Genomic DNA, 26,557 nt, shown 5'->3' on the forward strand with positions numbered 1-26,557 from the left:
AGGCAAATGGTGGTGATAAGATTACAGGTATTTGTCACTACTACTGGGCCCTTAAAATTTTTACATAAAAACGAGAAGTCCTGAGGACTGGACCCAAGTCTAAAGACAGCATTCCATTTATACAGAGACTTCCTGGAGACCATAATGTTAGACAACGATTTTAGGCCCCTTGTGCTCTGACTGCACCATACCGCATGAGGTTAGGCACAGAATATTCTAAGTTATCACATTGGCGTCCAGAAAGTGGTAGATTTGGGATCTTTGCAGATTTTCAGATTTCAGCCCCACCCTCATGACACCATGACCAGGTAGAGTTAACAGAGGGAAGCCTCTCACTGTGGAATTTCCCTGGAACCCAGCGATACTCTGTGAATGTGGCCAATGACATCTTTTCTGCATGACTGCTCTGATCTGGTTGGCTTTGTCCTATTTGTGTCACTTCAATATTCATTCCAGAACATATAGGATGCAAACTCAGATGAAACAGATTTTTTTAAATGTGCTTGTGAGCTTTTCAGGACTATAATACATGCCAAATGAAATTGTTTGAACATGAAAATAAAAACCACTAAGAAAAATAATGCAGCAAAATTGGCTGAAGACTTCCTGCAGTGGGGGACGCCGGCCTACCATGCACAATACCCTCTCTTCCATCCCAGAACTGCAAAACACAATACAGAAACAAACAAACAAAAGCCAGCTAGGAGCTCCAAATATTAGGTCAGCAATATTCTACCATGATAGCCGCTTTCTGGCTTCCAGATTTCTGTTGAGAGACAATGCACCAAGGTAGTGACCGACATTAGAAATCACACCAATGAAGTTCCCGACAAAGTCTGAAAACCCATTCCCCTATAGCCAGAGAGTCTGTCTGTGAACCCACCCCCATAGCCTGAGAGTCCATTGAGACCCCACCCCCATAGTCTGAGAGTCCATTGAGACCCCACCCCCATAGTCTGAGAGTCCATTGAGACCCCACCCCCATAGTCTGAGAGTCCATTGAGACCCCACCCCCATAGTCTGAGAGTCCATGAAGACCCCACCCCCATAGTCTGAGAGTCCATTGAGACCCCACCCCCATAGTCTGAGAGTCCATGAAGACCCCACCCCCATAGTCTGAGAGTCCATGAAGACCCCACCCCCATAGTCTGAGAGTCCATTGAGACCCCACCCCCATAGTCTGAGAGTCCATTGAGACCCCACCCCCATAGTCTGAGTCCATGAAGACCCCACCCCCGTAGCCTGAGAGTCCATGGAGACCCCACCCCTATAACCTGAACCTGCAACTCCAAAACTAACACCATTATCCTCCAAGAAAATATTGGAAGCCCCCACTACATAAGGCTATCTCAAAGCAATGAAAGGAACAAAATCTTGGATAAGAAAGGTTAGTAAAAGAGTGCCTTAAGATTTAAATGTCTTAGCTGGAGAGGTGGCACCGGGATAAGAGCACTTGCTGCTCTTGTAGAGGCCCCAGTTTAATTCCTAGCTCCTACATGGTGTATAACTCCAGTTCCAGGGCCTCTGATGCTCTCTTGTGGTTTCACAGGCACCAGATACATGTGGTGCACAGATACACATGCAGGCAAAATATTATATACATAAAATAAAATAATAATAATTTTTTTCATTAAAAGATTAAAAAAATAAAAAAGAAATGTCTTAGGTTGGAGAAGAGCACTTTAGCCCGTTATCTAAATTTGACATACATCTCCAAAGTAAATTCAGTGTGTCAAATTGCCTGTTTCTAAGAAAAGGGACAGGAATTAACCCAGCCATTTAAAAGAACCCTGGCTCTCACTGAAAGGCCTTTTAAAAAAAAAGATTCCATTGCCACATTTTACACATGAAATATTAATTCTGGAAAATGCCCTTGAGGCCTAAGAGTACAGTTTTAGTGGCAGAGCATATATGAGGCCTTGGCTATCACTCCAAGTTCTGTAAAAAAATAAATAGATAAATAAATAAATAAATAAATAAATAAATAAATAAATAAAAGCTACCCTTGAGTGCTCAGATTAGCACTTACTTATGAACCATCTAAACTTTATATGATTTCTGGAGAAAAAAAAATTTTTTTAAGGAAATCTCTAGTGTGTTTAGAAAGATAGGCACCTGCCATTCCCAGATGGAAATCCAAAGGGAGCCATTGCTGTACAAAAGGAGGGACAGAAAATGCCTAAGGGGCCAGGAACGACTGGGCAAAGACTCGGCTCTGCTGGGTGGCAGAGGCAAGCCCGTGTCTCTGTAGTGACTCCGCTATGGCCAAGAGTTCCAGGGACACACAGAGCCAAAGGTTTCCAGCTCCTCCAGAAGCAGCAGCCTGCTGTAACTGCAGAAGCCTGAGCCACTTCATTCCAACTGTAGTGTTAACACAACTGGCTGAAGTCAAGACCTTCCCTATAAACTCCAGATGCCAAACTGTGCCAGACGGTGGTCGGGAGAATGACGTGAAAACGGGCTGAGCACAGCACAGGACAGCCAGGGGCCCCTCAACCAAGTTAATTACAAGATGCAAACACCAAGGTCCGGGGCTGCCCTTAAATAACTGCTCTCCTCGCCCGAAACCACATCTCAGAAGCCTCGAGAGCCCCATCTTGAATTATGAGTGGAGTGGGATGGAGAATAACTTGGACTCTAAACCACACATAATGACAGGGGCAGATCGGATTTCAAGGAGGTCAGCGTTCTGCTCCAGCCTCTTAAGCCTCCTCCCACTCACAGAAAGGTGCTGCTGCCCGGGGGAGGGGAGCGGAAATCTCCCATCATTCCACCCTCTCTGCTCTAAGGCACAGAAAAAAACGCTCTCTCTCCATCCCAGGAAAACATGACAAATGCCTGAAAAGCTGTTTACCCACCCAAGGGGAAATGGGTGACACTAAGGGAAACAACATGGAGACTCCTGAGCCTTCATCCAAAATGAAACTCTCCGTGTTCGCTTCAATTACTGGATCTAGAGGCTTAATGGCAACAGCTTGTTGTCATGAGGTCATGGTTGTCATTGGCAACAACTCACTATCATGGTGGCACACAGACAGTCCCAGACAGACACTTCCTCATCAAACAAGGTTGCACAAAAAGGCCTGAGCAGCCAGGTGGCATGGCGAGAAGGCCAGGAGTCACAGCCTAGAGATCACCAGGTGCCAGCGCTGGGTGTCGGAGCAGCATGCAGCATTGTGTCCTGAACCGGAAGGATTCACTCGGGACTTTCCCAAAGCCTTCACAGACTCCAGCCAGCTACAAGCTCCTGTCTCTAGACTCACGGACAGATCCTAGACTTTGGGGCAGACGCAAACCCATGGAGAACTTGCTTGAAAAAAGTTCTGGCTCGAGTTTTACCTTCAGACTGGACAGTCCAAATCAAGAGGGATGGGTTAGAAGACACACACACACGCACACACGCACATCTCAAAACAATCTCCGAGGTCCCTAAACGGACGCAAGTTTAAGAAGGGCTGATGGGCGGGACAAAACCTAAGCCCTGGATTCTGTGTATTTTTTCCACGAGTCAAGTCTCTTCCTACTACACTAACCACACTCTACCCTTACGTGATGGGGAACATGAAGATGAAGGCATCTCATGACGCTCGGTGTCTGTAGTCCCAGCACCAGGAGGCAAGGCAGAGGCAGGATGCTATTACAGCCCTGAGCAGATATGGCCCGCACACAGCACGGATAGTAAAATGCACTTTATTTACCTAATATTCTGGTGCTAGGGATTGAGGCTAGCTCTTTCACAGAGGCCCAGCACATAACTTGACTCTCACACTTTTAAATGAGGCAGTACCCGGGGAGGTTTAATTGACACATAATAATCATATAGCATGGGGTACAGCGTGACAATTCAACACAAGCACACAGTTATAATGCTCCGATCAAGCTGTCTCTGGCGGTTCGGGTGAGTGAGAATGGCTGCCGTAGACGCATATGCTTGACTACGTGGTTCCCAGGGTAGGTGCATGTGAACTAACAGGAGGACTTTAAAAAGACTCCACCAATGCCTTGTATTTTGCTCAAGGCCTCTTCAGCCAGCAAAAACCCCAAAAGACTGGGGAGTATGCGCCTTGCTCTCTTCCATGACCGAGCAAGGTGCTGACCACCCACAAAGCTGGTGCTTCTACCTTAAGTCCTTCCGTAGAAACAGCAGCACCCCTTGCTGAAATAGAGAGCTTTACTCCGTTTCCTACTTCCTAGCAGGAGCAACAAAGAGCACAGAGACAGCCAGAAGATCCAACTAAAGACTCAGAAGTTGCCAGGATGTCCACCCTTGCAAGCACCAGGGACACCTCTTCACCTACCATGATCCCTGCGTGGCTTCCTTCTGCAGAGAAGCCCTGGGAAAACAGAGCTGGTCACCCCAGCTGCAACCTGGCACTTAAGCAGAGCACAGTGCTGGGGTGGGGCAGAACAAGAGACAGATAAGGCTGCACATGCTGCTAAGTGCTCTCCGGTGCTGCTTTACAATCCCATTTCTCAGATACAGAAGCCAAGGATCCAGTAGGTGAGGCAATTGGCCCAAGGTCAGACAGATGGCAAGTCAGGCTAGAATTCAAACCTAGCCCTTCCAGATTGCCAGATCCACTGTGGCACTTTCCTTTATGCCAGGCCACCTCCCCTGAGACAATTATCTAAGAGTTGATTATCAATGAAAGGTAAATACAAGAGCAGGAGGCGCACGGCTACACCGAGCAAGGCCTTAGAGAGTTGCCCAAGTTGGGCAGGGCAGGAACTAGTCCAACTGGCTCTTGAGTGCCAAGCTCCAAAAGACTAGGAGTTGAGGGGTAGGAAGGGGAAAGGAAGGGTGCCCAGTCAGCAGCCAAGAGCCCAGCAGGCCCTGCCGCCAGCAGGAGAAGACTATGCATAGGAATCTCATGCCTAGAGCGTGAGCCCATAGCTTGTGAGCTGAGGCAACAGCTTCGGCACCGAAGCCAAGACCGCACTGGCTCACAAAGAAGCACCTGTGGGCAGGATGGCAAAAGAGTAGGCTGTCCAGACCTGCATTCCATAGCCCTCCTGGCACGAGAGAGCAACTAAATAGAACTGAGCTTTCCCAGACACCAGCTACCCTGGGCAGTCCTTCACCTCCACCCTGTAGATTCACTTCCTGTTAAAAACTTGTTGGGCCACATGATGGCCCGTGGCTGCTTCCCCTGGTTCCCAATATGTGTCTTAACTTTGGCCTCTGTGAGCAGTCAACGTCCTAAGATGCGGCACTGGTTTAACACTCTGGTACTGGAGTCTCTGGTCCTGGCTGACTACACTAGCACCTTCTTAGACAGGACGAGGCTCTTGTGTGTTAAGTCTCATGGCTTCCATATCCCCTGCATCCCTCTTCCAATCTGGTCCCCAGCCTGGACTTCATAGATGTCTGGATACAGGTGCATCTGAGGCTACCAGTAGCGCGAATGGTTCTTAGATGCCCTCATCCCTTTCTCTAACCCAGCTCCCTCATTGAGTCTGCGTCCAGCTCAATGGCATTTCCCCTTCCCCTTCTCATCGTCTCTCCTCCCATCTTCTGCATCTCTCTCAGTGGCTCCAGATAGGAAACATTTTGTTATAAATACACAAAATTTATTGGTTTTTCTTTTAAAGATACAGCTAGGTATACAAATTATACCTGGGGGAAAATGTGATTTTTAAACAAAGAAAAAATAACTACAATGATTGGGAGTGGTGACGCAGGCCTTTAATCACAGCCTTCTAGAGGCAGAGGCAGGTGGATCACTGTGAGGTCTACAAAGTGAGTCCAGGACAGCCAGGGCTGTTACACAGAGAAAGTGTCTTGCTGTCTTGGGGGGTGGGGTGGAGGAGGATGAGGGAGCTACAATGTATACTGTTTAAAAGCTGAGATGAAGCAATGTGGCATTATCCTATTGTGACTTCCAGTCACTTATGTGTCATTCTTTTAAAAACAGGGTTTCCGCTGTGTTAGCCTTGGCTGTCCTGGACTCACTTTGTAGACCAAGCTAGCCTTGAACTCACAGCGATCCTCCTGCCTCTGCCTACCAAGTGCTAGAATTATAGGTGTGCACCATCACACCCAGCCTTTATCTGTCATTTAAGGATTGGGAAAATGCAACATAGGAATGTTAGAGAATAAGTCTTTAGCCCCTACAGTCTCCTAACAGGGACAGCTCTCCTAGCCTGTAACTAATGACATACAAAAGAATTTTATTAGCCCAAAGAAACTAAGAGAAGTAACTCCAAAAGCAATCACCAGACAGCCACAAAACAGCTAGCTGCTCAAAGTTAGTTAATACTTATTAAGCCCTCCTACTTCCCTGGCTCCAAAACATTACAGAAGTCTCAAGGCACCCATGAAGATACTACATAACAGTTTCGTTTGTTTGTCCATTTGGGTATTTTGTTTTTGTTTTTGTTTTTGTTTTGTTTTTCGAGACAGGGTTTCTCTGTGTAGCCTTGGACATCCTGATCTTGCTTTGTAGACCAGGCTGGCCTTGAACTCACAGAGAAGAGATCCACCTGCCTCTGTCTCTCAAGTGCTGGGATTAAAGGTGTGTGCCACCACTGTCTGGCTTAACATGGTCATTGTTATCACATTTCTTTTTTTAAATTTGTCTGACATAACTAGCATAGTCATCTATATCACCCTGTCCTCTTTCATAAGAGAACAACTCACTCTGCCTCCCTAGGGTCATCATCATTTATTGATAATCCTGTGGTTATCAATTTGAATTATATAGGGAGATGTGTGATGCTAAGTATTATTTGATTAATTTGAACTTTAATCAAGGTATGAGCACATAATTTAAAAGTCTGGTTTTTGGCTAAATTTGGTAACCTGAGTTCCGTCCCTTGAACCTACAATCGCCTTCTGGCCTCCTCATGTACACAGTGACATGTGCACTGTCATGTACCACATACATAATGTATAAATGTATTTTAAATGCTAAATTGCTGGCCAGGAGGTGGTGGCGCACGCCTTTAATCCCAGCACTTGGGAGGCAGAGGCAGGTGGCTCTCTAGGAGTTCAAGGTCAGCCTGGACTACAAAGAGAATTCCAGGATAGCCAGAGCTGTTACACAGAGAAACCCTGTCTCAAAAAACAAAACAAACCAAAAAAAGCTAAAGATGATTACTGCAATAACAAAAGAATTGCTAGTTTGCTTGACATTGCCAGCACACTGACTTTTATACTAGCCAATTCGGTGGCCTAATCAATATCACTGGTACTCTCCACTTGGCAGGGTCATTTCAGCCCTCAAGTTTCATCCTCAGTTTAGTATCACCAATATCTGTGATGGAAACCTTAACTCCTCACCTCACGCTGATTCGAATGCCTGCCATTCAAAGCTGCACCTGGTCCATGCCGTGTTCCAACCCCTCTCCCCAGGGCTCCCTGCACATCCCACTACCAGATGCTGTGGCTAGCCTCCCAGGTCCTCTCCACGCTGCTTGGGAGACTGCCATGGGTCTCTAGAAACCATTCTGGCTACAGTTGTAGAGTTGTGGTCATTGTAGTCAGCAGCACAGATATATATGGGCCTAGTTCTTCCGGACAATTCTAGAGCTTAACTCACCCAGAGCTCCCACAAGGCCAGACTAAGCCTACTGACTTCCACTCAAGAACACAGCCCTTTGGGGCTTCCTCCTATCCTGGTCAGACTTCCCCATCACTTCCAGGAGGCCTTGCAGAAACATCATCTCTTTAGTGAAGAACTTGTCTACAAATCCTTGTCTGGGACCTTGGCTACTCATCATAAGCACATCTTCTGGGGGCCCAAACCTAAGGCAACCCTTTAGCTAAGTGACCCATATGCCCTCCCTCCTATATGTCCCCAGCAATGGCTGCTGTTTCCCTTCCCTTCCTCAGCTTTGATTAGGTCAAAGTGCCACAACAGTTAAATGAGACTTTGCACGTAAAACCATGTGCAAACAAATGCTCTGCAAATCTGAACAATGTATAGCAGCAATCCGCCTAATGTCACCCAGCCTCCACAGCCTGGCCCCAGTTGGGTGTGGTGGCATATGCCCATAGTTCCAAACCTCAGGAGATGGAAGCAAGAAGTTTGTCAGTTCAAGTCCAGCCTGGACAACATAGGAAGATACTGTCTTTTAAAAAGTCTTAAGAAAATTAAAAGATGATACCTTAGAGCCACCTCTCCTGTGAAGAGATGGCTCCCAAGCCTCTCTACCCCGAGTCTATGTGACCATCTATCTATCTACCTGCAGTGGACGGTGGTGTCTATGAAGCCCAGAGTCTGTCTTGCTCGCCATGGTGCCTCAGCACTTAGGTAGGCATCTAACTCATTGGACGACTTTAGTAACATGTTGGATGATGTCACTAAGCCTCACACTAGAAAGAATATGCTTAAAACACCAATCTGAGCAGAGCTGAGCAGAGGAGCCAAGATTGCAGCCTCGATCTCTTGCCTGCCAAACCTAAGAACATTCCACATGAGACTCCACCTCTTGGTACTCAGTGTTCCTCAACAGGCAGCAGAAATGGGAAACTACAGTCCCTTCTCCTCCAACCAAAACCCTGGCATCTGGGCACTGGCACCAGCAATGGATGGTGGGATGTCCTGTCATGATGGCTGAGATGACAGCTTTTAGATGTTATGCACGCCATCTCTATTTCCCCAACTCGAAGCTCCCTAGAGGCAGAGACATTGTTGAATTCACCTTCTCCACCATCGGCAGGAGCTAGGACTGTCAGAAGCGGAGAAAGAGAACAGAAGTGAAGAATACAAGGATCCAGCTTCACACACACACACAAACACACACACACACACACACACACACACACACACACACACCCTACAGGAAACAGAGATTGAGGTTAGTGGTGACAGCAACGGAAGTTACAGTGGCAGAGACAGGAGCATCACCAGCACCAAATACTCAGAGATTCAAACAGACGATGATCAGACACCTGGGTTCCGAAAAGTCTTCAATAATGCTTGCTATTTAGTATTATACTATATTAAGAACCCTTTTCCTTATAAAAGAAAGCCACTCAATGACCCAAGCACAGTCCTCCAAGTGGCCCTCCACAAGAATAGGCCAACATTTTACAGGGAGCCCTGAGATGTAGCTTATACACTGTAGCTCATGTTAAACGCATAAGCTCTGCCCTCTGTAACTTGGAGGCTATGTCCTCCATTTCTCTTTCTTTGTTTGTTTTTGTTTTTGTTTTTGTTTTTGTTTTGAGACAGGGTTTCTCTGTGTAACTGAGCCCTGGCTGTCCTGGACTCTCTTTGTAGACCAGGCTAGCTTCGAACTCACAGCAATCCACCTGCCTCTGCCTCCCAAGTGCTGGGATTAAAGGCATGCGCCACCACCGCTCAGCTTCACTTCTCTTTCTTAACCAGAAACTTCATTTACAAGCTTTTCTTCATCTCAAATCCATCCCAACATAACTGTCTTATTCTGAGCAGCAGTGGCAGGCGTGCGGAAGTCTGATTGACAGACTAATAGCCCTGGTTTCTGCCAATACCTTTTTATTTAACACTGGGCAGACTACATCTGCTCCAGCCACCTCCCTCACTTTCAGAATGAGGAGGGCAGGAACATCTTCCCTGCCTATACATTTCCACCAGAGGGAAACAAAAGCTCAGCGCGTTGCACACGACATGGTCATTATTGTTCACAAATGTCACTACACACTCTCCCAAAATACCATTCTCAACTCTGGAAAGGCTGCTTGGCCATGGACATGACTAATAACTAACACAAGAGGTGATGATGTAAAATGTTTTGACCCTCGCTACTGAACTCTGCCACTTCCTAGGACAATGTCCACTGCCCAAGGCTTGGGCTGTAAGTTCATGTTGGTAACTCAAACAGGAAGAATTACAGCCTGGGAGCCCTATAGCAAAGAGGAAAGGAAGGTGCCCTGGGCGGGGTGGACACTGGCGCAGAAGCAGTCCCGAGAGCCAGGAAAGCAGCCAGGCAAGGTTCCAGGCCCACAAGACAATCAAGTCAGAGGGTGGGTTCCAATACGGGGAATCCCCAAGTGAAGACCCAAGATGAAAACATCATGGTCATGATTGACAGCACAACTCTCTGTGGCTCAGGGTATGAGCAAAGGTCCAGCCCTCAGTTGGGTGGATGGCTCAGTGGGTAAAGCACTTGCTGCACAAGCCTGAAGACCAAAGTTCAGATGCCCTGCCCCTGTGTAAATGTGCATAGAGGCTGTCTACAATCCAAGTACCCTGGAGGCAGATGGGGGTTCTCCAAGGCAAGTAAACTAGTCAGTCTAGCAAAAATGATTGAGCTCTGGGTTCAAGCAAGGTAGAGGGCAGTCGAGGAAAAGTGCCATCAACCTCTGGCCTCCAAACTCAGGTGTCTCTCTCTCTCTCTCTCTCTCTCTCTCTCTCTCTCTCTCTCTCTCTCTCTCTCTCTCTCTCTCTCTCACACACACACACACACACACACACACACACACACACACGGCATAAGTAAACACATATACCTAAGTAAAAGAAAGGCAGGTTGGTTGATAGGTACAAACAGGGCCTGGCAGTAGCTGGGCAGCACTCCCTCAAGAAAGTGAGTCTTAGTTCAGGACAGCACAAATACAGAGGACAGTGTGAGGAAAGTAAATCCGGACACAAATCCTCAGGAAAGTAACAAGAAAGCCAGAAGGCAGACCAAGACCGAGGATGGTGGGAGGCAAGAGAGGGTCCAGCAGCCTCCATACAAAAGACAGAGGCCAAGTGTTTAGCACTAAGAGAAAAGTCAGCAACTGCCTTATCAGGATGGGGGGGGCGGTGAAACATGGGTGCAGCTGACAGAGGGATCGGTTCTTCCTGGAGCAGGCAGTCCACAGCACATGACTCTGCGTGTATTCTGCATCTATGTTTCCACTCAGCTCTCAAACCCACAACACAAACACTGAAGACCCCCCCCAGAGGCTGTGTGTGAATAATGCCCAGAAGCTTCACATGGCTTTTCCTACCTCACAGCTTTCTAAAAAACAAAACCAAAAAAACATTAGCTTTGTTAGCATTCATAGGGAGGGGTGTACACATGTGTGCATGTGTGTCCATGCAGAGTCCAAATTCCAGCTTCTCTCCTTCCATCCTGTGGGTCCTGAGGAATTAAACTCAGGGCACAGGCTTAGCAACAAGCGCCTTCATCCATTGAGCCATCTGGTCAACCCTCCGCCTCACATCTTAAAGCACACATCTAAACCCCAACATTGAGACTATTCTCCTCAGCCTTTGAGGAGACCCAAATCCCACTCCCAGCATTCATGTCTGTCCATACACAGCCACGGCGGTGACCTTGCCGCTCAGGGACCAGGCCATTCTTCACAGCCTCACTGCCACAAAATTGTCATGGATCAGTTAGAAGGACATGGCAACATTCTGTGGAAAATGAAAAAGCTCCAGGTTCCCAAAGAACAACTGTTTCGAGTCGCCCAACCTCTGCTTCTGCCAAGGCATACCAATAAAATTTAAGTGGTCAGGACAGCTGTGGTGGTGTATAGCTTTGATACCAGCACTTGGGAGGCAGGGGCAGGCAAATCCCTGTGAGTTCGAGGCCAGCCTGGTCTACAAAGTGATCCAGGACAGTCAAGGCTACACAGAGAAACCATGTCTCTAAAAATAAATAAATAAATACATAAATAAATTTTTTAAAAATTTGGTTCCCCGTTTTTGTGCCTGGCCTCCACGAGCTATTAAAGTTAGTCATTTTGCCTTGCCAAGGGGTAGACTGCAATGTCCAGGGCTCAGTTTTCTCCTCTGTGGCATGAAGAAGCAATACCAGGTGACCTGGAAGGTCACTGCCAACCCAAGACTCCATGACTTCCTGATTCGGGACAGCAAAGAAGTCCAATATTGTCCAGCTCAGAGAACCAGATCACATTCTCAGCTGGGGAGGGGCCCCAGACTGGAAGAGCAGGAGCAGTCACTGGGCCACAGCCCTGACACGCGAGAAGAAATGAGTGATATCTGGGAGAGACTGCCTGACTGACTTTTGTCAAGTGTGGAATTCCTGTGTGTGAGAAAAGCACAGCTCTCAGGCTAAGAGACTCTGCTTCCCCAGATCTGCTCTGCTCTCAACTTTCCTCTCCCTCTCCGCCCCAACCCCCCACCCCCCACCCCCTGTCCCAGTCTAACACACCCTACTCTGTGTTAAATCAAGATTCTTGCACCTCCTAAGCACACATACTCCTGAGCTATTCCCCAACATTGGAGGAAGTTCTCTTCATGGGTGTGTATGTCTGTGTCAGTGGGGGGGGGGGGGGCAGAATGTTCTCACTTCTTATCAGAGACCCAATATGCTTCAGATGTGAAGCCCTTGAGAGAAACCCAACCCCTGCACTCCTCCCAGCTGTGACAGACAGTGGGGCAGACACCCCATCCCCTTCCCAGCTGGCTTCTCTCACCTGGGGGTTGTCCATATACCAGAGCAGGCAGTTGGCCTGGGTGTCCAGGATAAAGTACCTCCGAAGGAATTTGCCGCTGGTCTCATTGTCTTCGATATCCAGAAACCCACAGATTCGGTTCTGCCGGTCCACATAAGGCATTCCTGGGCCCTGCTCACATCACCCTGCACAACAGAGGTGAGAGACTGGTGAGCAGAAGGGCAAAGCAGGCTCCGTCCAAATGAGCCTCACCGGTCCCTGGCTTGACTCACCTCTGTGACATGCTGAGCTCCTTGCCACCAGCTTCCTTCCCTGGGTACCAAATGTCTACCCCACTGGGACCCTGGAAACTTCTATCAACTCTGAACAGTCATCAGAACCCATCAGAATCGACTCAGCTAGTTCCACAAGGCCCTACTGTGTGCTGAGCATAGTGCCCTTAGAGGATATAAGGTTGGTTATGCAAGAGCCTGTGTGTGTGCATCACGAGCCTCAATTTAGTCAGCATTCTTTCTGTGCCATCGCTAATTACCTCTTAATCTGTCTGCACCCCAGCTTCTGCACGTGTGACGTGGGACTAACCATGGTGCCACACCTCATGGACTTCTCGCTGTGAGTTAAGTTGAAAGGCGTCGTGCGAGAGGCACTTCCTGGGCATTGGTTACTACTTTGCACAAAGCCTCAGGAAGTGAATGGTAACTCGTTTTGCACATGGAGACGCACTTTCAAGAAAGATACCTCAACAAAACTCAGCCAGGAATGTAGGCATAGAGGAGCTACAGTGCCCAGGCATTAAAGGCTACTGTGACAGATTTCCCAGAGAAGGAGAAAGGCCTAAAACATCCCTGATCTTGTACTTCTAGCCTCCAGATGGTTAAGAAGATAACTTTCCATTGTTTAAGCTCTCAGGCTGTGGTACTTTGCCATGACAACCTGAGCTGATTCCCACAGCTACCGAATGCCTACAAATCTGATTTGCAGATCAGCAAAATTGCATCCCTGGACTCTGCTCATATCACCACACAGGGTGTGGGGGGAGGGGCCGGTGAGGAAGAGGACGAAGCAGGCTTTATCTCAGGACCTGGCTAAGCCTTACCTGGCTTGATTCATCTCAGTCCCATGCAAGCCCCAAGCCCCAAGGCACCTTCCCTGACTCCAGAACCCCGGGGCCTCTGGCAATGTGAAAATAGTCACATGTCCTGGCCACTTCATCTCTCCAGAATGTACTCTGAAAGCCTACAGGAAAGGGCTAGCATCCCAAAAGCCCCAGAGGAGAGAAACAGACAAGACACCCAGTCTGGACTCATGCACTGTGAAGAAATAGGATAGAAGCCCCCACAGGGCTACAAAGCGCCATTATTGCCTTCAGACATCCAGCCAGTGAGCCCTGGCCGCCCACTTCAACAGAGCAGGACTCACAACGGCCCCAGCCAGCGAGGCCCTGCAGCCAAGCTAAAGTGTGAGGTGGCTGACAACGGAGCCCTATGACCCAACACTGACTCAGAGAAAATAGCTTTCCAGGCCCAGAGGAGACAAGTCCCAAGAAGCAAGGGGCCACGTTTCCAGGTCAGGCTTGCTCTAAGAGTGATGGTTAGTGGGGTGAGGTGTTCTCGCCCGCTCCAGTGAGCCTGGTATACTGAGAGGGTACACCAAGAAACAAGGCCATATACACACATGCGTGCATATGCAGATACCAGCGAACCCCATGGTTCAGGCATGTGCTGGCCAGATTCCCAAGAGGGACAGAGGCTGCGGACATCCGGAGGTCTCATGGCAAGGATCAGAAAAATAGACAAACAGCCAAGATAGAACAACCCAGCATAGCTAAAAAGGAAGTAGAAGAGGAGGTGGGAAAGGGATCAAAAGTAGGAAGAAGAGGTTTTGAAAAGGAAGCTAACTGTGTAGCAGAAGTGGGGGCCATGGAGGGGTGGAGGAGGGGCGCTCTGCACAAAGTGACATCACCTGCTTCAGAAGTGTTACCCCAGCTCCGGTCTCAAAGTGGAGCAAGTCTGAGTTCAGAGAAAAGAAAAAGCCGAGTGTTAGGAGATTCTCTTCAGGAGTCGCCCCAGGACACACTGGATTATGGGTAGAAGGGCAGAGAGGCTGTGAATGCTGGGAAAGTATGTGGCCTGTTCAAGGAGCAGGGGCCTTGCTTGAGTAGAAAGACCAAGCCACCGAACATGGAAAAGTACGGAACCTTCAAGTGAGGACAGGGAAGACACCAACCCACCCACTCACCCACAGACATTACGTGTGGTCCCTAGATACCAACATAGCTCGGGAAGCAGAAACTCCAGAAATCGATGGGCTTCAGCTTCTCCAGTGAAGTTTCTCCCGACTCCCACCTGGTCCCACTGCGCAGCCCTGGCTCTCCTAAAGCAGCCCAGGCTGCCCTCTAACTCTTGGTGACACTCCTCCTGCCTCAGCCCCTAGTGCTAGGATTACATGTCTGTGCCACCATAACCAACAGCTATCCAGTGTAACTTCGAAGAGAACCCGGGAGAACAAAGCTAGCTGGCTCGGGGCCAGCTGGGCAGCGCAGTGTCCACCCACAAACGCTGGCTTTCGAAGTTCCCGTTTTTCAGCCAGCAGGATTTACCAGAGCCTGCTTCTCCGGGAGATGGGCTTCTTCCAGAAAGCCTCGGCTGTTGAGGGACTGCGCGTGCGCACGGCTCCACAGTGTGGGACTTCCATGAACTAGAAGGAAAGACGTGAAGAGGAACCATGCACACAAATCCAGACTGAACTCTGTGTGTGTGTGTGTGTGTGTGTGTGTGTGTGTGTGTGTCTGTGTGTGTCCACGCATACACACGCGTGGTTTTAGAACATTAATTTATTGATTGCAGTATAATTTGCTTAATCATCTCTCTAGCACTAAACAGCTAAGTCTAGAGCAAGCTCTTTGCTACTATAAATAATACCAGAACTTTATATTGTATGCATTTTTTTCTTTGGCATGGAAAAGAGCATTCGTTAAAAATAGCAATATTGGGAATAGAGAGAAGGTCTTTGGTTAAGAGCGCTTGCTGCTCTTGCGTTCCAGCACCAACATGGCAGTTGGTGGGCACCAGGCTCCACACAGTGCGTACATACATGCAGGCAAAACACATTTTAGTACACATAAAGTAAAATCAAATACGTCTTTTTAAAGTAATTTATTTAATTTTATTTTATATGCATTGGTGTGAGGGCAAGGGTGTCAGATCCCTTGGAACTGGAATGACAGACAGTTGTGAGCTGCCATGTGGGTACCTGGGAATTGAACAGGGCAGATAGTGCTTTTAATCACTGAGCCATCTCTCCAGCCCCACAAATATATCTTTTTAGGGCAATGTGGTTAGAATGTATACTATAGGATCACTCATCACTATTGAGATCTATTATAAAATTACTGTCTAAAAATATTTGTTGCAACTAATAAAATTAATTCATTCTTATCATCACTAGACTTTTTTTTTTTTTTAGACAGAATGTCACTGTGTAGCCTTGGCTGAGATGGAATTCACTATGAAAACCATGCTGTTCAGCTCACAGAGACTCTTCCATGCCTTTGCTGGGATTTGAAGGCCTATACAACCATGTCTGGATATATATATATATTCCATGCATTAAAGTTCTTACTACTTTAAAACTATTCCTAGTTTGAAATGTGCAGTGATGACTGGTGAGGGTGAATGTTCAAATTCATTTCTTAGTTGATGTATTTTAAACTTTTAACTAACTTGCCCCCGCCTCCACCACCCCCGGCCCCCCAACCTCCACCCACCCCTCTGTCTCAGCCTCCAGAGCAGCAGGCTTCCCTAAAAGGGAGGTTTTGTGATGCCCCCCGATGTCCTGGGTGGAATTTATGTTGTAAGCATTCCTATAAATGAGAATAAGTTATATATCTCATTAGGAGGAAATATGGCTCACGCCTTTAATCCAAGGAGTTGTGGGGCAGAGGCAGGCAGATCGCTGTAAATTCAAAGCCAGCCTGGTTTATGTAGTGAGCTCTAGGTAAACCACAGCTACATAGTGAGACCCTGATTTTAAAAAATAAAAATAAAAAACTGAAAAGTGAAACTTAGGAAAGTGAGTTGCCTGGGCCTACCTAATAGGCAGCATCAGGAAGTGGACTAACCGCCATTCAGCTGGAAGTCCTGACCAGGACTGGCAATGAGAAAAACTCACATAGTCCTAGGCTGCCCATTCTATCCTGTAATGAGAGACCCTCCCAGGCTCCTACCCCCAAATGGCTGTTCAACCCCTGGATATGCAAACCCAGAAACTGGGAACTTTATTAGACCTGTAGCCTAATAGAGACAGCTGCAACAGAGCCTTAAGAAAGTAGGCCACACCCCAGGTGGGAGCCAGAGGCACCAGGACAGCTCCTTGGGTGGGTGGGGAAATGGAGGACCTAGGATTCTTATACACCCGGGACCTTTCTGCAAAGCAGTTTGGCAGGATGTAACAAGACAGCTAAAAATGTTCCTGCCCTTTGACCCAGTATTTCTACTTTTAGGATTCTATCCAAATAAACAGACAGGAGTAGAAAGATGAAAACTGCAATCGAACTTATAACAACAACAACAACAAAAGTTGAAAATGACCCAAACAGCCCAATGATCAAGCAGTAATTCAACTTGGAGACACTCAACTATATTAAAAATATTGTATAACTGTTAAACAAGCAAACATTGCCTTCAAGTAATTTCTTCTGGTGTGTGTGTGTGTGTGTGTGTGTGTGTGTGTGTTGTGTGTGTGTGTGTGTGTGTGTCCTATGTTAATGTGAGGTGTTGTTTTCAATTGCTTTCTACCTTAACTTTTGAGATGGGGTCTCACTGAACCTCCAGCTAGAGTAGCTGGTCACTGAGAAGCTAGGATCTGCCTGTCTACACACACACACACACACACACACACACACACACACACACACTCACACCTACGCACACACACATACACTCTCACATGCATACACACACTCACACACACATGCACACACACACACACACATTCACACCTACGCGCACACACATACACTCTCACATGCATACACACACTCACACACACATGCACACACAGAGCAAGCTGGGATTACAGACACACACCTCCACACCTGGCTATCATATATAGGCTCAGGATTTGAAGTCACGTTTGCACAGTAAGCTCCTTAGCAACTGGGCCATCTCCCCAGCCCTGTTATCAAGTAATTTCTAATGATTTAGAAACCCACCGTATAGAGTTTTTCACATATAAAAAAAAAAAACACTGCATAATGTGACCTCAGTGGTATGAATATCATTCTTATTCCTGTATGCAGATTTCTTTAAAAGCAAGGTTTATAGTCACCAAAATATTAGTAGTTATATCCCAGTACATAGAGGGACCTTATTTATATATAGCTGTCTATATGTTCTGTAGTAAATATGTGCTCGTCTATTTATTAGAAGAGGAAGTTAGTTGGTTCCATGGCGACTCCCGCCAGCAGGGCTTGAGTTTCTCAAGTAGTCCATAAACACAGCCTCTGCTGAGATGCAGCTCCCTTGCAACTTGTTGGTGGTCTAATAAATCCGTGTCTTAATCACCCAACGCCAGATGCCAGTGTAAGGCTAGGCTTCCTCCACCCTTTTGGGGTTTCTTGTTTCTTACTGCCAGGGAATCTTAGAGGCTAGTCCTCCTGCTGTTTTGTTCTTTAGTCATCCGAAGATGGTCCCCGTCCTCAGCTCTAACAAACACTAAGGACTATGTCTTTGCTACAATATCCAGTGTATACGTGACAGTTCTTCTGATGAACGGAACTGGGAGTCCTCGGAAGAGCTCCTAGGGAAGTCAGGTAAGTGGTGGCTCACAAATGCAATCCCAGCACTTGGGAGCTGAGACAGGAGGATTGCCATGAGATCCAGGGTCAAACTGGGCTTGACTCAAAGCAGCAAAAGTATCCAAAAGCCACCCAAAACGCAATGACTTTCCCTTGTTACAACTTGGGAAAGAACAGCCAGGCGTGGTGGCACATGCCTTTGATCCCAGCACTCGGGAGGCAGAGGCAGGCTGTGAGTTCAAGGCCAGCCTGGTCTACAGAGAGAGTCCAGGACAGCCAAGGCTAAACAGAGAAAACCTGTCTCGAAAAACAACAACAACAAAATTAAATAAAATTTAAAAAAACTCAACTTGGGAGAGAGCTGGGAGACAGCTTAGACAGTATAGTCCCTATGGAACAAGCACACGGACCTGAGTTCAAACTCCTCAACCTAAAATGCCGGGTGTAATGGTGTGAGCCTCTAGTCCCAGCAACAGTGACACGGTGCAGGCACATCCCTGAGGCTCCCTAACCCAGTTAGTGTGCTGCAGTGAGATCCAGTGAGAGACCCAGCCTCAGAACAGAGGGTGGAGCTGGGAAGGTATCTCGGTGGGTACAGCACTTGCTCTGTCACCATGAGGACCTCAGTTTGGATCCCAGCACCCATGGAGACCTTGTGTGGAAGTTTCCACACATCTGCAACCCAAGCGCTGAGGTTGGAGACAGACAAGCAGATACTGGGGACTTACTGGCCGGCCAGTTTAGCTGAGGCAGTGAGCTCCAGCTCCAGAGCTCAAAAAAATTAGGTGGAGAACAATAGAGGAAGAAACCCATTGTGGACTTCTGGCACCCAGACAAACATGCTAGTAACAAAACATAAAAATGAACACACACCCCAAACAACAAAATAAATAAAGACCCAAGATAGATGGCTCCTGACCAGGTTGACCTCTGGTCTATACACACACCCATGCAACATGAAACACATATGATAACACATATGCAACACCACACATGCAACACAGATGTAACACAATGCAACACCACATGTGACACACACCCATACCATACACAAGCAATACATACATGGAGCAAACACAAACAACACACACAACATACACACACACAACACATACACATATGCAACACACACGCAACATGCACACACTTGGGACATGGGGTGGAGTTGACACATGGGTAAAGGTTGAAGGAATGCTCACTTGGTAACCATGCTCTTCTCACAAGTGGTGAGTACTTGAGTTCGGTATTCCCATAAAAATCTACCCGGCCCTTTCCAAGGTTTCAACAAGAAAAAATGACTGTTCTCCTGGTGGCATGTTGCTGTTATGAGAACCAGATAAAAATCTGGGTGTGGTGGTACTCGCTTGTAATCACAACTCTGGTGAAGTGAAGACAGGAAGCCGTCTATACACTCACTAGGCAGGCATACTTAGCAAACTTCTAGGCCAGTGAGAGACCCTGTCTCAAAAACAAGAGGGAAGGCACCTGGAAAATGTTGATGCCTAAGATTGTTCTCCTACCACCATACATGCACTCACATACATGTATCAACATCACATACACACACACACACACATACACACACACTAACAATAATAATAATAATAATAATAATAAAAAATGATCTCCCCAGACATAGTAGTACATGCCTATCATCCCAGTACTTGGAAGTGGAGGCTGGAAGACCAAGGTCATCCTCAGCTACATAGTAAGTTTGAGGTTAGCCTGGGCTATATGAGGTCAAGTCTCAAAAAAATATAAAACTAACTAGGTGTGATATGTGTACTTGTACTCTTATCTACTAGGGAGACTGAGGCTTGAAATGCAGAAGTTTGGGGCCAACTTGGCTAGCATATGTATTTATTTATTATTTTATTAGTAATAATAATGCATTAATTAATTAGAATCAATTAATTTTAAAATCAAACAAACAGGGGCTGGAGAGATTACTCGGTGGCTAAGAACACTTGTTTCTCTTACAGATGATTTGGTTACCAGCACTGACATGGTGTGGTGGTTTGAACGGGAACCCATAGACTCATGGGTTTAAATGCTTGACCCATAGGAAGTGGCACTGTTAGGAGGTGTGGCCTTATTGGAGAAGGTGTGGCCTTGTTGGGGGAAGTGTGTTACCATGGGAACAGACTTTGAGGTGGCATATGCTATGCGCAGGCTATGCCCAGTGTGGCTCACAATCTCCTTCTGCTGCCTGCAGATCCAGATGTAGACCTCTCAGCTCCTTCTCCAGCACCATGTTTGCCTGCGTGTCACCATGTTTCCTGCCCTGATGATATTGGACTAAACCTCTGAAACTGTAAGCTAGTTAAATGTTTTCCTACATAAGAGTTGCCTTGGTCGTGATGGTGTCTCTTCATAGCAACAGAAAGCCTAAGACACGTGGCCACTCACAAACATCCATAACCCTAGTTCCAGGGAATCCCAGAGGCACACATATGATATACATACATGCACACAAAACATTAATATGTATAAATAAATAAATATAAAAATATTTGATTAAATATTCAGCTGAACAAGTAAAAGAAAAGATGGACAGACAATTCAATATTTTAAATAAAATCTTTCAGGGGGCTAGGGTTGTTGTTCAGTTGGTAGAGTGCCTGCCTAGGATGCAGCCTTACCACCACAGGAACTGGGCATGGCGGAGCATACTTGTAATCCCAGCACTCAGGAGGTGAGGCAGGAAGATCAGGAAATCAACGTCATGCTCTAATATATATTGAGTTTGAGGCCAGCCTGGGCTACATGAGGCATTGTCTCAAAAGAAACAAAAACTATTATTAGATTTGTTAGATGATGCAAGTTGCAGTTTGCGCGCGCGCGCGCGCGCACACACACACACACACACACACACACACACACACACACACTTCCCTATAGCAAGGAGATAAAGCCTCTCTCAGACACTATAGTGTGTGGGTTACCTCTTTTTGTATTGTTGGTCAATAATGCCCCATAGGCCCTTAAACATTACAGGCTATTGCCGATGTTCTTTGTTAATCCTCCAGAACTTGATGGTTCAACCCTATTTCTAAAAATAGCATGTATTTGAGTCATAGAAATCAAGCTGGTACCGACCTGGAAGCTTCAATCCTACAGGCCAGCTCTCATAGTGCCAGAAGGTTCTACTTATGTTAGAAGAAAGGTATTCGACAATCTTACTCGGCTGCGAACCTTACTAACCATAATAATGACTGACCCAGTAAGATACCCCACTAGTCTAACAGTGGCGTGGATGCTGTCGGAATAAGCACAACTTTCTGGCTGGATTTAAAGCTTGCCACACAAGACATAAGTCATGCCTGATACTGTTAACCTGACCCAAAAACTCATGATTGGTTAGGTCATAGGCCCCAGGGGAGAAACGAATATTCTGCTAAATGGACACCGTATTAAACTATTTTCCCCCTCCCAAGTTCCTGTCTGTATGCCAACAGGTTGGAGCATCTCTTGACTCCGATTAGATAAGCCTCTTTTTGCAGTGGCAATGAATACAGAGACTCACAACTGTTCAACAAGCAAAGACTAAAACACGAGAGTGCTCAGTTCTAAATGACACATCTATATTACACCCCCTCTCCCCACGGCGACTGTCATGGAGGTGAGGCAGAAAAGACTGGTGTAGTAGACATTCGCCTTGAAACATTATTCACTGGACATGGTAATACCACGGTAGGCATGAACTCACCGTGGCCGTGAGTGCACACACAAGATCAAGCCAGCTGAAATCCCAGCTCTGACCCGGGAGGGCTTCTGGAATCCTGCTCCTGACTGAGAAGCTGCTGATGACTTCTAGGGGAAAGAGAGTAACTTTTCTGTGGGGATTCATTCCCTGAAAGGCTAAGCCGTGTTCCAGAAGTGGGCTCTACATTCATGCACATGCATGCAGCACTAAGCGGATTCAGTGTGTGTATGGGGGTGGGGTGGGGGGAGGGGGGGAGACAGGGATGAAGTTAGGGGAGATGGAATTGAAAGGGAACAAGAGAACAGATGTGATCAAAACACATAAGCACGAATAAAATTCTCAAAAGAAGAAGGAGAAGAAGAAAAAGAAAAGAAAAGAAAGCCATGGTTTGGGTCGGAGTGTAGCTCAGTTGTAGATTGCTTGCCTAGCATGTACATAGCCCACACACCCCCCCCATAAAGAGAGGGGAAATGCAGGCATTTGCCAGTATCAGCGCCTTGATTCTTGGGGTTAGTTAAGGTAGTTTGCAATATGAGAGATTCATCTGCTAGATTATTCTGATGTGTGTACAGTCAATAGAATAGAAAGCAGTAACAGAAATCATGCCTTAAGTGGTATTGTCCACCTTCCAAAAGAAATCTACAAAATAATATACTATAATACCAGTTCAAAAAACTATTTATTTGGAGCTGGAGAGACAGCTCAGCAGTTAGGAGTGTTTGAGGCTCTTTCAGAAAACCAGAGTTTGATTCTCAGCTCACAACCACCTGTAACTCCTGCGACAGGGGATCAACTGCCTCTTCTGTCCTCCTTGGGCATGTACACCCATGGGCACACGCACACACACACACACACACACACACACACACACACTTAAATTTTTTAATAAGAAAATGCATTTAAGATTCTTTTTAATTCATATTTAGAGAATCTCCTTCATGTCAGTCCCTGTTGATAAGACAGAAACTTTCTAGAATTATGAATTGAGATGATGCTTCTGGGTTTGTCCTGCCTCATTGCTCTCCGAGAGCAGAAGATGGAGAGGCAGACGCTGACCTGAATCTGCTAAACTCACAAGATAGGAAATGACCTCAGAGGTCTCAGACAGGGCCTGGGTGTGGAGGCAAGAACAGCAGCAGGGTTCACGCCTGCTCCGTGTGCAGAGTACGCACAGATCTGCAAAGCCCCGACAAGGCTGACGGCCCTGGGAAAACAAGAGCACCAGTACACAGCACGGCCACTTCCGAGCTCATCGCCTAACCTAACCAAAGAGCAGAGCCTGGAAAGTGTGGGGGCAGAGTTCCCAGAACCCGGCTACAGTATCCCTGCGTTTTGCAGCGGTCACAAGAGCAAATTCCAAACTGTGGATGGAGGAGGAATAACACTGAAGAGAAGGGAATGTACCAAGTCCTGTGTCCCCAGCGGAAGCCCGGGTGAGGAATGCAAACATCTTCAGGAATGGGGAGGTTCAGAAAGAGTGCCGCCACTCTGACCCTGAAACAGCCAGAACTCCTCTAGATCCCAGGGTTTGGGGGAGTGGAGGAGGAAGACACATAGTCAAGAGGAAAAGTTTAAAGAAGAATAATATTGGACAGAAGACAAAAGAAGGCCAAAACAAAACAAAACAAAAACCAATGGGCTGTTTTAATCCTTCTGAGGGCTCTCCTCTTATCTGCATTGGGAGAAAATGCAGTTGGAGGGGCCCGCAGGCAAGAAAGAAAGGCCTGGCTCATCAGATCACCTTCCTAGAAAGGTCATAGAGCAGGCTGGGATATAAATAGCCCTGAGAAGGTGAGCTCCGTGGTGTTCAGGGCCTGAAAGCCCCCCACTCAGGAGACACGAAGCAGCAGGCTCACTGTGGGGGCTTCCTCCTGGCAGTTGCTGGGGGACTGCATAAGAGAAGGAAGCACGGTTGCTTTTCCTCTCTGCTGCCCTTCTGCAAAGTGTGCAGCAAGGCCTAGGTGTGTCTGTTTAGACCCTGTCTCTAGATTTAGGGAAGGAAGAAGGGCTGGGTGTGGCAAGCAGATAAGCAGGTGACAATGATCAATATGTGCATTTTCAAACTTCTGGGGAAAAAAAATGACCACAAAAAGAAAAAAAAAAAAAGAGTAGGCTGACTTCTGTTACCCACCCACATCTCAAAGGAACTCAAAGGAAGCTTCTGGAGAACCTGGGTCCAAATGGCTGAGCTCTTCTGAACCCATTTCCTCATTTGCAATAGAGGTAACTGCTCTGAGGAGTAAATGAATAATGTTTGCCGCTAACCAGTAAACGCCAGGCAAATGCTGTTGTTTAAACTCCTGTGCTAAGTGGGAAAGCTGAGGTTCCGGGAGTCAAGATTTGGATCAAAGGTCTTCCAAATACAAGCTCCAAAAGGATAGTGGCCCTCTTCCTTAGTGGCTCCATCTTCCCATGTCATCCCAGTCTCTCTTGGTAATGGGTTTCTGCTAAGCAGGGCTGGGGGGAGGGCTGGGGCGGGGGCGGGGGTGGGGGGGGTGTTCTCCTCACAGGCTGTCACACTGTAATGTTCTGCTTCCTTCCTTTCCAAAGCCTAGCAGATTAGATTGCCGAGTCCTCTCTTGCTCCCCAAGACAGATCAGAAAGTGAAAGTACGGCTACCCAAACTACTCATGGTGGTTAGAACTCACAAGGAGCGGCCCTGTACCGAGCCCTTTGGAGGGGACAGAATAAAGACTGCCTCCTTGCTTTCTGGGACCCAGAAGCAATAGTGGCCTATACTGTGGTCTACGTCAAGTTGAATCTGAAGTCATCCAGCCTGCAAAAGGGACAGTGGCCAACTGTGCACCTGTACCACCCCGACAGGACAGGAAGTCAAAGAAGTGTCAGTGGGTTGCTCACATGGCTAAGCTCCTGCTGCTTTGTCTGTCTAGTGTTCTAGCACTTTCAGTAAACACCCAGACACCTGGGAGGAAGGCAGGACCGCTCTCCTGGGGCTTGACTGAACAGCTAATACTTGTCTCCCTCCCCCCACTCCCTCTGGGGCTGGAGGGGAGGGGAGGCTGGGGGGGGTGCGGTGTGAAAGGCTTGCAAGGAGCTCTCTATCCTTGAGCTCGGCTGCCCCTTTCCCACATTTGCAGATTCGCTTCATCAGCAACCAACAATCAAACCCTGTGTGTGTTCAGGATTGATTTTTGTCCACGTCCCGTCCCCCCTTCCACCCCACCCCCACCCCCCTCCATAAAACACCAAGCTATGAATAGATAAGCGTTCAGTTCACCGTGATGACATGAGGGAGGTTGCAGGCCCTACTTCCTTACACAGAAGGCAGCAAGCACTAATGCAGTCAGCCCTCCTCCAAACACCAGGCAGTTCCCAAATCAACCTCTAGAAATGTGCCAGCTGTGAGGTGGGCAAAGCTCACACCGTCAGCCAGCTGAAATTCCACTAAGGTCCCACAATCTATTGAAAAAAAGAAGTCTTCAAATACAGCCTAAAGACAACGGCTAGAGGAAACCCTAGTGACCCAGCTCGAGGCCCCTGCTCTCGGCTACAGCATTCATTCATTTGCTCAACAGACCTTACTCTTGCTAGAACTCTGGCACAGGCTGCACGTAAGGGAAGCTAAGCTCTGCCAGCTTCCGCTTGGACTTCAAAACCCCTCTTCTGGCTTCTCCAAACACCAGGGGCTTCAGCCCGGTGTTCTAGGCACTCTGCATGGCAGGGCCCTCCACTAATCTAACGGCTCTCTAAAGATGGGGCTGAGCCGTTGCTTATTTGTGCGTTCTTAATTACCCCAACAAGTCGCTAGCTACAACCGAGTTGAAGATAGAACGTCTATCCTTCTAGCGTCTTTGGCTTAGCTGTTGCTGAAAGCTTTGTATTTCCCCCACCCCCAACACACACAGACACACTCACACCCCTGAGGGGGACGGACAGGCAACAAAGAAAGATGTCAACTAATCAAAGACATTAAGAACACTTACACAGTTTGGAACTTCGGCCCTCACTGCAATGCTCCCAGGAGCTACAACTGGTTCGATCTCTCCCTGCTCCTCCTCTAGTATTTATGCTCCTCTAAAAACCTCCTAATTGATTCCAAACGGGGACTTAAGTTACAAACGGTTACAAACGGAAGATGCTCAAGGAAGGAAGGAAGGAAGCCTTTAAGGTGAAAGACTCGGGGCAGGGCTGCCCCGGGCAGAAGGTGAACACCGGCGCCCCGGTCATTCCCTGACACTTTTTTTTTTCTTCCCACACGACCTGGCTCCATACCTCCTCTCTTATTTTCTTTTCCTTTTACATTTTAACTGCATAGTCTCGGTGGCTGAGCACAACAGGGAAGCGCGGACACTGAAGAGGACAGAAAGCAAGCTACCCCCCTGGAAAGGGTTACCTAACCTGGCACCGACCTGCGTTTTCCAAGTCACCTCTATTGCCAGGAATCCCAGAAGCCCATGGCGGGACCAGACGAAAGGAGGAGTCTCCCTGGGGTAGCATTCTAGGCCCGCCAAGTTAAAAAGGAGTGAGAAGGAGAAGGAAGAGGCTCCAGCACCCAACTCGTGCCCGAGGGACTTGCCTGGGACGTTCTCTGCGCTCCTCCCCTACCCGCTGCCCGGGCAGTCCTTGCGGGGCTACTACCCCAGCTTTAGAACCACGGAGAAGTTTCGACCGCTGCAAACGTGAGAAAATGCAGCTCCGCAGGACACCGCCCCCACACGCCCCACCCCACAGCCCGACCCCTGGCGGCGGCGAC

The 26,557-nt window shown here is 47.6% G+C and overlaps 1 protein-coding gene across 6 annotated transcripts in view; it reads right to left on the reverse strand.

Annotated features, from left to right (window-relative positions):
* Positions 1-26,557, reverse strand: part of PLEKHA2 (pleckstrin homology domain containing A2) — a 58,424-nt gene that overhangs the window by 31,345 nt on the left and 522 nt on the right. Inside the window, exons 1-3 of one of the 6 annotated variants that reach the window (XM_084760333.1) lie at positions 26,381-26,515; positions 14,940-15,037; positions 12,362-12,525 (exon numbers count right to left, since the gene is read on the reverse strand). In XM_084760333.1, coding sequence (XP_084616459.1) covers positions 12,362-12,502 — 141 coding nt within the window. In that variant the 5' untranslated portion in view covers positions 12,503-12,525; positions 14,940-15,037; positions 26,381-26,515. The other 5 variants (XM_084760331.1, XM_084760332.1, XM_084760335.1 and 2 more) reach the window with 5 other exon arrangements.

Source organism: Acomys minous, assembly GCF_964271855.1.
Source record: "Acomys minous genome assembly, chromosome: 15".
Taxonomy (NCBI): Eukaryota; Metazoa; Chordata; class Mammalia; order Rodentia; family Muridae; genus Acomys; species Acomys minous.